Source organism: Aegilops tauschii, chromosome 7 (assembly GCF_002575655.3).
Source record: "Aegilops tauschii subsp. strangulata cultivar AL8/78 chromosome 7, Aet v6.0, whole genome shotgun sequence".
Taxonomy (NCBI): Eukaryota; Viridiplantae; Streptophyta; class Magnoliopsida; order Poales; family Poaceae; genus Aegilops; species Aegilops tauschii.
Window position 1 is genome coordinate 306,647,694 of NC_053041.3, and position 13,669 is coordinate 306,661,362.

The 13,669-nt window shown below is 54.1% G+C and overlaps 1 protein-coding gene across 1 annotated transcript; it reads left to right on the forward strand.

Annotated features, from left to right (window-relative positions):
* The first annotated feature begins 9,361 nt into the window (after positions 1-9,361).
* Positions 9,362-10,852, forward strand: LOC141027115 (uncharacterized). Its single transcript, XM_073504050.1, has one exon. It carries the CDS (start codon positions 9,362-9,364, stop codon positions 10,850-10,852), a length of 1,491 nt encoding a protein of 496 aa, XP_073360151.1.
* The last annotated feature ends 2,817 nt before the right edge of the window (positions 10,853-13,669 follow it).

The following is a 13,669-nucleotide window of genomic DNA, read 5'->3' on the forward strand; positions in this document are numbered from 1 at the left end:
AAAGGAAGCGTGGCAGGGTAGAAGAGAGATTATTGTTTACCCGCAGGTCCACTTTGTGGGACTTGGAGTATTGGAAAGATTTGGATCTGCGGCATAATCTTGAGGTGATGCACATCGAGAAAAATATATGTGACAGCATAATCGGCACACTTCTTAATATTGAAGGCAAGACGAAAGATACCTTAAAATCTAGGATTGATTTGACACACCTGGGTATCAGAAAGGATTTGCAGGTGCAAGATGAAGGTAAACCACAGGATATGGCACCAGCTGTGTACGTCTTGGACAAGGTAAAAAGAAAATAATTCTACGAGGTCCTGTCACGTGTGAGATTCCCACATGGATTTGCTTCCAACCCTGAAAGGAGAGTTAGTGCAGATAGAAACAAGGTACAAGGGTTGAAAACTCATGACTGCCACGTCCTACTTCAAAGGGTTTTACCTGTTATCCTTAGAGGATTAGGCCGCCCTGACTTATACAGAGCAGTTGTAGAGTTGGGACAATTCTTCATGGAACTCTGCAGTAGGAATATCAGGATAGATGCTTTGGAGCATCTTAGAGACAAGATACCAACTATCCTATGCGACCTTGAGAAGATATATCCTCCAGCCTTGTTTGATGTGATGGTGCATTTGGCTGTTCATCTACCTGATGAGGCACTACTTAGAGGTCCAGTACAGTATGGCTGGATGTACCCTATTGAAAGGCGGCTAGGCACTTTCAAGGGCTATGTTAGGAACAGAGCTAGACCCGAGGGTTCCATTGCAGAGGCCTACATTGCTACAGAAGCGTTGACATTCTGCTCAAAATACATTGAAACAGCTGATCAGCTTAGCAAAGAGGTGGGTGAAGACAATCCCGGGCTCAATGTTTTCGATTATTCTGTTCGCGTTACAGGGAAGAGTCGACTAGAGGACAAACCTAAAGATTTGGACAAAATGGTTTGGTATGTGTTGAATAACTATCCTGAGATACTACCTTATATCAAGTAAGTGCAGTACTGCAGCTTATACATCATAATCTACTAAACTTGCAGCACATTCTTATATATTTAGATGTTTGACGTGATCACTATGTTGTGCAGCATCTACAAAGAGGAGTTACTGCCGCAAAATCCAAGAAACATTGACAAACTGGTTATGGCAGGATTTGCGAAATGGTTCAAGAACCATGTAAGCTTTTGAAGTGCACTGTCAGTTTTTTAATATATTGAGTACATAAGATGATCAGCTTGTCTACTTTCTAACCATAGGTTAAGAAGATGCGGGAGGATGGGCAGGAAGTTGATGATGCCCTTTACTCACTAGCAATGGGTCCTGATACTCGGGTAAGACATTATGAATCTTGCGTTGTTGGAGATGTGCGCTACAACACCCTTGCACGAGACGAAGGCAGGAAGACACAAAACAGTGCCATCATGAGCACGGATACGTATGACAAAGAGACAACTGAAATGTATGCTAACATAACAGACATTGTTCAGTTGCAGTATATCTCCAGTTTCGAGGATCATCGGTGTGTGGTTCTGTTGTGCTGTCGTTGGTATAACCTGTTTTCCAGGATCGCAAAACCCAGAGCTGATGATTATTTCAAATCCATCAATGTCAAGGCGGCGTACCAGACCAACGAGCCTTTTATTTTGGCAAATCAAGCAACACAGATATTTTTCTTGGAAGGCACATTTACACGTAGCGATGACTGGAGAGTATTGCAAAGGTTTGAGCAGAGGAATTCATTTAATGAAGTTGCACAACAAGATGATGCTTACACTGCTCCTGATGTACAAGATAACATAGATGTTCCTAATATCTTTGAGAACCATCACGTCAATGACGCCGGCGAAAAGATTGCCTGTCGTGCTGTGGACATACAAGAGTTGATCAAGAAGAAGCCAACGTTCGAGGACGTTGAGGACGAAGAAGAAGATGACACCGTGGGGAATTACGATTCAGACTGATACACATGGCGAAGATGTTGACGCTGCTGCTGCGGATGATGATTACATTGCTTTTGTCATATTTGCCTGTCAGAAGACGTTTTTTACCTACTATGTGAAATTGTGTTTGCTATGACAACTGAAACCTGATGAACATGTTGTTTAGTATTTTGCTGTGAGAACATCACTTGTTATGTATGCTGATTTGTGTTTGGTGATTGTATGACAACTAAAACATGATGACATTGTTGTTTAGTTGTACTCATATTTGGCTGTGAAACTTGAATTTGATGACATAGTTTGCTGTTGGACTGCAATTTGCTCGACGTCTTTGAATGAGAACAAAGCTGACCCGACAGGGCCTCTGCTATTTATTTATTTATATGAGCAAAATGGGATACCCCCTGATTTCCGTTAATAGAAATCATTAGATGTTCACAACACTACGCCCAGCCTGCTACACAGGTTTCATTCATTACTAGTTTCAGCAAAGTGCTCATGTCGTAGCCACTGAATACATCACGAGTGCTACATACACTGCAAATAAAGAGACAATCATCCTACAGAGCACATCGATTTTGCCCATTATCTTCACAAGCTCTTTCATCTCCTCATTGCTGTCAAGGCCGTTCAGCAGCTGTTGCTTGGCCATGATCAGAGGAACTGCATCTTTAACCTTCTACTCTGCATCTTCCTCTTCTGCCGTTCCTTCAGTTACTTGTCCAACACCCCAACCTGCTGGTATTGGGATTCCTCGGCTAACCAAATAATCAGCGTAGTTGCATTCCCCCACATTAGCAACTTCCCAGAAATACAAATCACACGAATCTTCCCTTTTCTGCATGAATCAAATTGGAAGATCATCAACCAAGCTATTAAAAAAATCAGAGCAGCAGAACAACACTTAAACATATTATTACCCCATGATTCGGGCATTTGTAGAAGACTCGGCCAGGGTTGCGGATTGTGGTTGAGACGCGACGGATGACTCTGCCTGATTTGCAGCAGTGGCACCACACCAACGGCAGCGGGTTGCGATGAGCAATCGGCTGCGGTGCGCGTGCCGACGGGGGTGTGATGAGACCCACAGGCGATGGTACGGGTGGCGACTTGGCGCATATCTGGTTGTTGCCTGCTGAAGAGCAGGTGGACGAGCAGCCAGCGGACATGGTTGCTGCGGCCAGAGCTTCTGATGCTAGGCAGAGTAAGTAGAGAAGAGGAGAAGCGAACGTTGGATATGTCAGTTTCATTACTTGAAGAGTAGCATAGCACCATATATAGTCATAGTCTAGGTTTGGATTCGAACCAGCTACAGGAGGGACCTCCTTGTTTTGCGAAAAAATTTATTTCTCCACCTGACAGCTGGGACCCACCGGCTGTATCTTCGCATGGAAGGAAGTGCCTCCTTGTTTTGCGAAAAAAATTATTCATCCCGTTGACAGCTGGGACCCGTCAGATTTGGTGACTGACTTGTGGGCCTACTAAGCGGACGTGTACGCACGGCTTTGTCAACTTAATCAACAAATGATTCTAGCAGCTGGACCGTTGGATGTTAATCCAACAGCCGTGCTCCTTCTTCAACCTCTGTTCTTGCTCCTGTCTCCCGTGGGCGGCACCGCGGCTGTGCTGCCGCGCACCCGAACCAGTGAACTTTCCCACTCCTCTCCATCTGCGACTCCACTGCCCCGTCTTCCCCATCTCCGGGTCGTTCCAGTCTAGGTGCGCTCGGCACGGTGTGGTCAACGTGGTCAACAACCGAGAGTCATCGGAAGATGACTATACGTGAGAGGCTGACAGTGGGGACGCACCACGCCCATGGACGCATGCATGCAACGGAACGCGGCGAGGTTAACGTGGTCAGGGAACGACTTCCATCGGAAGTATACTGTATGTGGAGAGTCTAAGCTGGGTCCACGGCCGCAGCAAGTAAGTGCCTCCTTATTACACGAAAAATAATGATTCCTCCAACTGATAGCAGGGACCCACTGGACGGGCCACCGTATTTTGCGAAAAAAACATTTGCCCCCTGACTGCTGGGACCCACCTAACGGGCCACCGTATTTCGCGAAAAAAACGTTCCCCCCGCTGTCAGCTCGGACCCACCGGAAGTGCCTCCTTATTACACAAAAAAAAGTGAATACTCCCCTGGCTAGCTGGGACCCACCTTGGTGGGAGGCTGAATTGTGGGCCTACTAAGTTGACGGGGACGAAGGGCTTTGTCAACTTAGTCAATATGAACGATTCTAGCTCCAGTGACCGTACGATGTCCATCCAACGGCCGTAGTGCTTCTTCAACCTCTGGTCTTCTTGCTCCAGCCGCCCAAAGCAGTGCCGGTCGTGCCGCATGCTCCTGCCTCCCGTGGTCGGCTGTGCTGCCGCGGAGGCCTCACCGCCCCTACTATTCCCACCGCTGGCCAGGCCCTGCGGCGACGTCAGCCTCACACCGCAGCCGAACCAGTGAACCCTCGTACTCCTCTTTGCGCGGGCTTCCACTGCCGCATCTTCCCTGGCTCCGCGTCATCCCCTTCCTAGGCCTCGCCTTCGTCCATCGCCGTGGTGCTCTCCGTGTGGCGTGGTCAACGTGGTCAAGGAACGACTTCCATCGGAAGAGTACTGTACGTGGAGAGGCTGACAGCTGGGTCCACGGCCACAACCCAGTTTTTTTATGATTTGCCAAGTAAGTCGCTTTGTCAGGCCTGTTGGGCTGCAAATCTTTCAAGACGAGGAGAGCTTTCATTCGGCTGGCCGAGAAAATGGCCCATCAGTAATGAGAAATGGGCTGTACATTTTTAAAACACATCAAACCGGCAATTAGTTTCAATATCTTTTTTTCATTTCGAGATTTTAAATTACATTAATTTTTATGCGTGGAGAATTTGTTGGATTTTATATTGATATACATTTATTTTTAAAATCAGTTTGAATGTGAGTCGAAATTTCGGGATTAAAAACAGTTCGGACCGCACCGAAATATGCAAAATTTCGTATAATTTTTTAACCGTGGCCACAATATGGGCTGTAATGCTAACAAAAAGAATATGGGCTCCAAAAAAACCTTAATAATTAGCAAATGGGCTGTAAATTATTATAAATAATGGCAGATGGGCTGTATGCTGTTTTCCACAGATTTGAGGCTTTCCTAAAAAAAGGTTGACGCACAAGCAGTGACTGTTGGATGGCCATCGAACGGCCGTCGTGCTTCTTCAATCTCTGCTCTTCCTGCTCCAGCCGCTCAAACAAGCGCCGGCGGGACTGCCTGCTCCCTCCTCCCCGCGGCCGGCTCTGCTGCCGCGCAGGCCTCACCGCACCACCGTACTCCCATCGTTGGCCTAGCCATTCCTCTACTCACCACACCTGCTGTTATTCTCCGGCGACAGCAGACGAACCAGTAAACCCTCGTACAGTCGTACTCCCCTCCGCGTGGGAAACAACTGCCGAGTCTTCCCTGCCTCCATGTCGTTCCCTTCCTAGGCCTCGCCGTCGTCCACCGCCCTGGTGCTCTCGGCGTGGCCTGGTCAACATGGTCAACGACCGCCTTGCATCTAAAGTGGACTGTACGTGGAGAGGCCGACAGCTGGGTCCACGGCCGCACGCAAGGAAATGCTTCCTTATTACGCGCAAAATAATGATTCCTCCACCTGACATCAGGGACCCACCGAAAGGGCCTCTGTATTTCGTGAAAGACACGTTACTGCCGCTGACAGCTCGGACCCACCAGCTATATCTTCGCACGCAAGGAAGTGCCTCCTTATTACGCACAAAAAAATGAATACTCCCCCTGTTAGCTGGGACCCAGTATAGTGGCAGGCTGACTTGTGGGCCTACTAAGTTAACGGGGACGGAGGGCTTTGTCAACTTAGTCAATATGCACGATTCTAGCTCCAGTGACCGTACGATGTCCATCCAACGGTCGTAGTGCTTCTTCAACCTCTGGTCTTCTTGCTCCAGCCGCCCAAACCAGCGCCGGTCGTGCCTCGTGCTCCTGCCTCCCGCGGCCGGCTGCGATGCGGCGGAGGCCTCACCGCCCCTACTACTCCCACCGCTGACCAGGCCATCCCTCTACTCACCCACACCCCCTATTATTCTGCGGCGACGGCAGCCTCACACCATAGCGAACCAGTGAACCCTCGTACTCCTCTACGCGTGGGCATCCACTGTCGTGTCTTCCCCGGCTCCGCGTCGTCCCCTTCCTAGGCCTCGCCGTCGTCCACCGCCCTGGTGCTCTCGGCGCGGCGTGGTCAACGTGGTCAAGGAACGGCTTCCATCGGACATGGACTGTACGTGGAGAGGCTGACAGCTGGGTCCACGGCTGCAGCAAGGAAGTGCCTCCTTATTACGTGCAAAATAATTATTCCTCCACCTGACAGCGGGGACCCACCGGACGAGCCACCGTATTTCGCGAAAAAAACATTTGCCCCTGACTGCTGGGACCCACCAGCTACATCTTCTCACGCAAGGAAGTGCGTCCGGGCAAAAAAAAACGATTCGCCCCCCTGACTACTGGGACCCACCAGCTACATCTTCGCAGGCAAGGAAGTGCCTGACAGTCGGGACCCACCTGGTCGAAGTGTACGTAGCGTTGTCATTCTGGTCGCGAACGTGTATGTACATATATACTGGTGGATGTAGAGGCGCGCACGTGTCGTAGTAGAGGCGCGTACGTGTCGTAGTAGAGGCGCGCACGTAGCATGTACACGTACATACATCGGCCAGGGTGCAAGAAAGAAAATACAGCCATGTATGCGTACATACGGACGGGGTCTCGAATGCCTACTCGCGCATACGTACGGCCAGGGCTCGTGTACATGGCTGGGTCAGCACGGAGAAACAGCGTCGTCGTCGTGTTCATGGGGAGGCAACGGAATGCGTCGTGTTCATGGGGAGGCAACGGAATGCGTCGTGTTCATGGGGAGGGGTGTGGCGTACCGCAAAATGGAGGAAACGGACCTCCTACGGTCGAAACAGGGGTCCTGTTGATCGGGAGGAGTGTGGCATACCGCAAAACGGAGGAAACGGACCTCCTACGGTCGAAACGGGGGTCCTGTTGATCGGGAGGGGTGTGGCGTACCGCAAAACGGAGGAAACGGACCTCCTACGGTCGAAACGGGGGTCCTGTTGATCGGGAGGGGTGTGGCGTACCACAAAACAGACGAAACGGACCTGCTACGGTCGAAACAGGGGTCCTGTTGATCGGGAGGGGTGTGGCGTACCGCAAAACGGACGAAACGGACCTCCTACGGTCGAAATGGGGGTCCTGTTCATCGAGAGGGGTGTGGCGTACCGCAAAACGGGACTCCACGGGATTCTGTTCATCTCCACCGTCGACCTCCTCCAGCCTCCACGGGCTCCTGTTCATCCAGCCTCCACCGGCGCTACTCCACCGGCTACTGTTCAACCACCCCTCCACGGGCACCCCTCCACCGTCTACTGTTCATCCAGCCCTCCACACCACGGGGTCCTGTTCATCCACCCCTCCACGGGCACCCCTCCACCGTCTACTGTTCATCCATCCCTCCACCACACCACGGGGTCCTGTTCATCCAGAGGCAACGCCACCGCTCACTGTTCATCCAACCCCCCCCCCCCCCCCCCCCCCCCGCAACGCTCACTGTTCATCCTAGAGCCAGCATCGATCGGCTTCAGTTAGCAGCAATAGCGAAGGAATCGCTCGATTGGGTTCAGTTAACAGCCATCGATCGATCGCTTGGGTTCAGTAACGCATAGCCTGCAGTGCAATCGCTCGGGTTCAGTTAGAGCCCAATGCCTCGCTCGGGTTCAGTTAGAGCCAACGCCTCGCACACACGCGCATACGTGTATGAGAGAAACGCGCATCGCTCGGCCCCCGACCTCCCACCGTAACCGAAAACTCCCCGAAATTTTCCTCGCCCTCGCTTCTACCACGGTTTTTTCCGTCATGGACGGCCCAAGGAATGTCATGCAGCTGCGTCTCCGGCCCGCCCAGGACAAAAAGCCCATTTTCTGTCATGATTTTTTGTCATAGAAGTAGGAGCCCACCACATCTATGATGATACCGGGTTTTGTCACAATTATCGTCATACAAGTGTCATATGTATGACAGAAAAAAATTCGTTCGGCCCAAAATGTCACGGATGTGTCTTTTTTTTGTAGTGGCCCTATACCATATTTTAGAGTTGTTAAACATGCAAAGTAAAGTCATCGTGTTAAACTATGCATTTTCCACCCCATTTATTTAAAATGGAGCTAATGTTAATTAGTTATGAAATAAACCATTTTAGCATGGCAACTATGCAAATTAATGCAAACAACAAGTTTAAACATTTTTAACATGGATGAAAGTTGCATATTATGAAACTAGACATAATTCTAAACATTTTTCATATATGATGTATTTTAATCCGATGCACAGTTAATGAGTTATTATATGCATGAAGACTAGGGACTTTCCTATAAAACTGCAGAACCCTGGATAAAAGCTAAATTCGTAGATCTGGGAAAAAACCTACACAGGCCGAATCTACTACGCACTGGGTTAACAGAGAGGCGGGGCTGGAGCTCACCTAGCTGGGCCAGGCCTAGTTCGGTGGGGAGGAGGCCGGGCAGGCCGGAGGCGCGCTGGGCCCTGGCGACTCGAGAGGCAGGGTGTGGTCAACGCACACAGGCGACGCGCGGTCGTGGCTCGAGGCAGAGGTGTCGACCTCCTACTCGTAGCAGAAACAGAGGAGGCGGTCGGACTTGGCGAGCGAAGCGTGCGGCGGCTGGCGTTGCAGGAGGCAGCAGCAGGCAAGGCGGCTCCATGGACTTGGCAGGGCGGCGGGTCAACGCGGGGCCGAGGTCAACGCGGACGAGCGTTCTGGCTCGATGCAGAGGAAGACGGCCAGGTTTAGGGGATGCTTGCTGGGACTTGGCGCTGGCGACGGCTCCCTGGTGGCGACGCAGCTACGGGGGGCCGGGGAACGGGTCGATCCGGGAGCTGCGTGGGAGGCCGGATCCAGCGGCGAGGAGGACTTGGACGGCGTCAGATGTTAGGTTTTACTTGAGTCGTGTAATCCCAGGGTTTAGCCTAGTTTTTTTCTTTCTGTTATTTCATGTACGTGACAGCCCTGCGCGGTGTCACAACTTGGACGTTTATTTTCCTTTGCGTAGAGGTATAAGGCCGAGTCGTGCGGTGAGCACGACGGGCTGGTAGCGACGTGCGCGCTCTCGATCTGTCAGACGTGGGATGGCACGTTTGTAGCGATGGATGCGAGCAGTGCGGGCATGATCGTTGCGCAAGGAATAAGAAGAGGAAAACAGAAAAGGCCGCAAGCCAGTTCACGGCGCAAAACCACTTCGTGTCTCTTTCTGAACCCTAGCTAAATCTCACCTGTAGAACGATCGAGAGCGAGAGAGTTTCCCAGTGGCAACGACAAGTGGTATCAGAGCCTCGTCAGAGATCCTGTGGACATGGCCGGCGGCAAGAAGCCGGTGCAGACGGACAAGGGCGACGGATCGGGGTCGAAGTCACCCCCGAGGTCGCCGGCGCGCCGTTCACGATCACCATCCCGCTCCCCGCGACGTGGACGGAGCCGCAAAATCCGCGGCCGCGAGCTGGCCGCACCGGTCATGCAGAAGGTGATCCGGGAGTTTGGATCGGTGAACTGGCCGATGCTGACCAAGTCGAACTACAACGACTGGTTGCTCCTGATGAAGGTGAAGCTGGAGGCACGCGATTACTGGGACGCCGTCAAGCACAGCGACGTTGACTTCCACGAGGACCGCATGGCACTGGAGGCCATCCTTGGAGCGGTGCCACCCGAGATGGTGGGAACGCTTGCCGTCAAGCCGTCGGCGAAGGCGGCGTGGGACGCGATCGCCACCATGCACATCGGCGGCAACCGCGTGCGAGCAGCCAAGGCCGAGTCACTGGCACGGAACTTCGAGACCATCGGGTTTCACAACGGGGAGGCCGTGGACGATTTTGCGATGCGGCTCGGCTCCATGGTCACCAACCTGAACATCCTTGGCGACAAGGTCACCGAGGAGAAGGCGGTAAGAAAGTTCTTGCGCGTGGTGCCTCCTCGGTACTCACAGATCGCCCTGTCCATTGAAACACTTGTTGATCTCGATACGTTGAGCATTGAGGATCTGACGGGCCACCTCAAAGCGGCCGAGGAGAGGTTGGATCACGGCGGCTCAGGGCAGGCCGGTGGAAACCTGTTGTTCACTGAGGAGCAGTGGCTGGCGCGCTACAAGCAGCGCGAGCAGGGCAAAGGGTCGTCGCGCGGCGGTGGCCATGGCGGTGGCCGTGGTGGTGGTCGCGGTCGCGGCAGAGGACGTGGTGGAAAGGGCAAGGACAACGCGCCCGGAGACGGCGCGCCTGGCGGTGGCCGAGGGTCATCGGGCGGCGGCTCTCGCTTCAAGGGCAATTGCCACAACTGCGGGATCCAAGGCCACATGGCTCGGGACTGCACCAAGCCCAAGCAGCAGCGCAAGGAAGAGGCCAACCTCAACCAGGTGCAGGAGGATCAACCTGCACTGCTCATGGCGATGAGCTGCGGACTCGCCCAGATCCACGTCGAGCCGGCGCGCGAGCGCGTCTTCCTCAACGAGAAGGGCATGATCGCGGTGCAGACGGCGTGCAATGCCTGGTACTTGGACACGGGCGCGAGCAACCATATGACAGGCGTACGGGTCGTGTTCTCCGCGCTTGATGAGACGGTGACTGGCACGGTCAGGTTCGGTGATGGCTCATCCGTTGATATCCATGGACGTGGAACAGTGGTGTTTAACTGCAGGAACAAGTCGCACCGTGCACTGACGGGGGTGTACTATATACCCCAGCTGAGGAGCAGCATTGTGAGCATCGGGCAGCTCGACGAGGTGGGCTGCAGAACGGTGGTCGAGGACGGCGTGATGAGCATCTTCGACCAGGAGAGGTTCTGCTTGCGCGCGTGAGGCGCTCCAGGAGCCGCCTGTACACGCTGCAACTTGACATCACGGGCCCGGTGTGCCTCCTTGCCAAGGCCGACGACATGGCGTGGCGGTGGCACGCACGCTTCGGGCATCTGCACTTCAGGGCGCTCCACGATCTCTCCAGCAAGGGCATGGTCGCCGGCGTGCCGCCGATCCAGCGGGTGGACCAGCTCTGCGACGGGTGCGCCCTGGCCAAGATGCATCGGACGCCGTTTCCGCGTGCATCCTCATATCGCGCGGAGTGCGGCCTGGAGCTGGTGCACGGTGACTTGTGCGGGCCGGTGACACCGGCGACACCAAGCGGCAATAGATACTTCCTCCTCATCATCGACGACTACAACCGTTATATGTGGGTGGAGATGCTGCGAACAAAGGACGAGGCATTCAAGTTCTTTCGCAAGATCAAGGCGCTCGCAGAGAGCGAGCGCGGCGTGAAGCTCCTGGCGTTCAGGACGGACCGGGGCGGTGAGTTCAACTCCATCGAGTTCAAGTCGTACTGCGACGAGAACGGTGTCAAGAGGTACACGACGGCGCCGTACTCCCCGCAACAGAACGGTGTCGTGGAACGCCGGAACCAGACGGTGGTTGAGACCGCCCGGAGCATGCTCAAGGCCATGAATGTACCAGGTGCATTCTGGGGTGAAGCTGTAAAAACTGCTGTGCATATTCTGAACAGGGCGCCCACGCGTGCTCTGGACGGTGTCACTCCCTACGAGGCGTGGCACGGCCGACGCCCGAATGTCGCCTACCTGCGCACCTTTGGTTGCACTGCTTATGTGAAGAAGGTCGGACCGGGCGTCACCAAGCTGTCAGATCGCGCGGCGCCCATGGTGTTCATGGGGTACGAGGACGGAAGCAAGGCGTACTGCGTCTACGACCCGGCGGCCCGCAAGCTGCACATCACCCGCGACGTGGTCTTCGATGAAGACCGTCCCTGGAGTTGGGAAGTGGCGCCCGACCCAGCAGTGCCCGAGGGCGCGCCCGCTACCTTCACCGTCGAGTACTCCTTCGACAACACCGAGTCCAGCAGCGGCAGCGACCGCGCTCCGGACACGCCCCCGTCGACGCCGTGCGCACCCTCGGCGCCTAGCGAGCCACGTACGCCGGAGCCATCGCCTGTGCCATTCGTGACGCCTCCTACAGGAGAAACTCATGACACGGAAGGCGTGGCGCTCCGGTTTCGCATGATGGAGGAGGTGATCGACCACGCCGAGCCGGTCGAGATTGAGTACAGTGGACTGTGCCTGCTCGTTGCTGAGGAGCCCGGCAACGTCGACGACGCACTCGCTGAGGGGTGCTGGAGAAAGGCGATGGAAGAGGAGATGCGCGTGATCCGCGGCAACGACACTTGGGAGCTGACTGAGCTGCCCGCTGGACACCGAGCTATTGGGCTGAAATGGGTGTTCAAGGTCAAGAAAGATCCTCAAGGTAATGTGATCAAGCACAAAGCTTGTTTGGTTGCTAAAGGATATGCACAGAGAGAGAGGGCATCGATTTTGAGGAGGTGTTCGCGCCGGTGGCGCGGATGGAGACTGTGCGCGTGCTCGTCGCGCACCGCGGTTGGCACGTTCACCACATGGATGTGAAGTCAACCTTCCTCAATGGAGAACTGGCCGAGGAAGTGTACGTGCGGCAGCCGGAGGGCTTCGTCGACGCCAACAACGGGCAAGCTGTTATGAAGCTGCGCAAGGCGCTTTATGGCCTGCGGCAGGCGCCACGGGCCTGGAACATCAAGATGGACAGTGCGCTCGCGGCTCTCAGCTTCGAGCGGAGCCCGCTTGAGCATGCTATATACAAGCGCGGGAGTGGCGGCACCCTCCTGCTTGTGGGGGTGTATGTGGATGATCTTATCATCACGGGCGCCAACGCCGGCGAGATCGCAGATTTCAAGGCGGAGATGCAGCGCACTTTCAGCATGAGTGACCTCGGCCCCCTGAATTATTACCTCGGGATCGAGGTCGAGCAGAAGGGCGACGCCATCACACTCTGCCAGAGCAGCTATGCCCGCAAGATTCTCGAGCAGACGAGGATGACAGGCTGCAAGCCATGCTCGACGCCGATGGAAAATCGTCTGCGGATGTCGAAGAGCGACGGGAGTCCGGCTGTGGACGCGACCCACTACAGGAGCATGGTAGGCAGTTTGCGCTATCTAGCAAACACTCGAGCTGACATCGCCTACGTGGTTGGGATTGTTAGCCGCTACCTGGAGGCGCCGACGGCGCAACATATGGCCGCGGTGAGGCATCTTCTACGCTACATCAGTGGCACAATCCATCATGGATGCAAGTACCAGCGAGGCGGAGGGGATGAACCGGACCTTGTGGGGTACAATGACAGCGACCATGGCGGTGATCTCGACGACCGCAAGAGCACCAGCGGGTCAGTGTTCTTCCTTGGACGAAATCTGATTACCTGGGCGTCACAGAAATAGAAGATCATCGCCATGTCATCCTGTGAGGCGGAGTATGTGGCAGCGGCTGCAGCAGCTATGCAAGCAGTGTGGCTGAGCAGGCTGATCGCTGACATTCAAGGCACTGAAGCGAAGAGTGTCAAACTGCTGGTGGACAACAAGTCGGCGATCGCTTTGAGCAAGAATCCGGCGCATCACGATCGCCGCAAGCATATTGACTTGAGGTATCATTTCATCCGTGACTGTGTTCAGACTGGCAAGATTGACATTGAGTATGTGGGCACTGAAGATCAGCTTGCGGATGTGCTCACCAAGTCCTTGGGCAGAGTTCAGTTCATGGAGCTGAAGAAGAGGATCGGTGTCGAGGAGGTGCAGATCGGACGACGCAA

Excerpts from the sequence above, each read along its gene's own strand:
- LOC141027115 (XM_073504050.1), top strand. The coding sequence starts at position 9,362 with ATGGCCGGCGGCAAGAAGCCGGTGCAGACGGACAAGGGCGACGGATCG.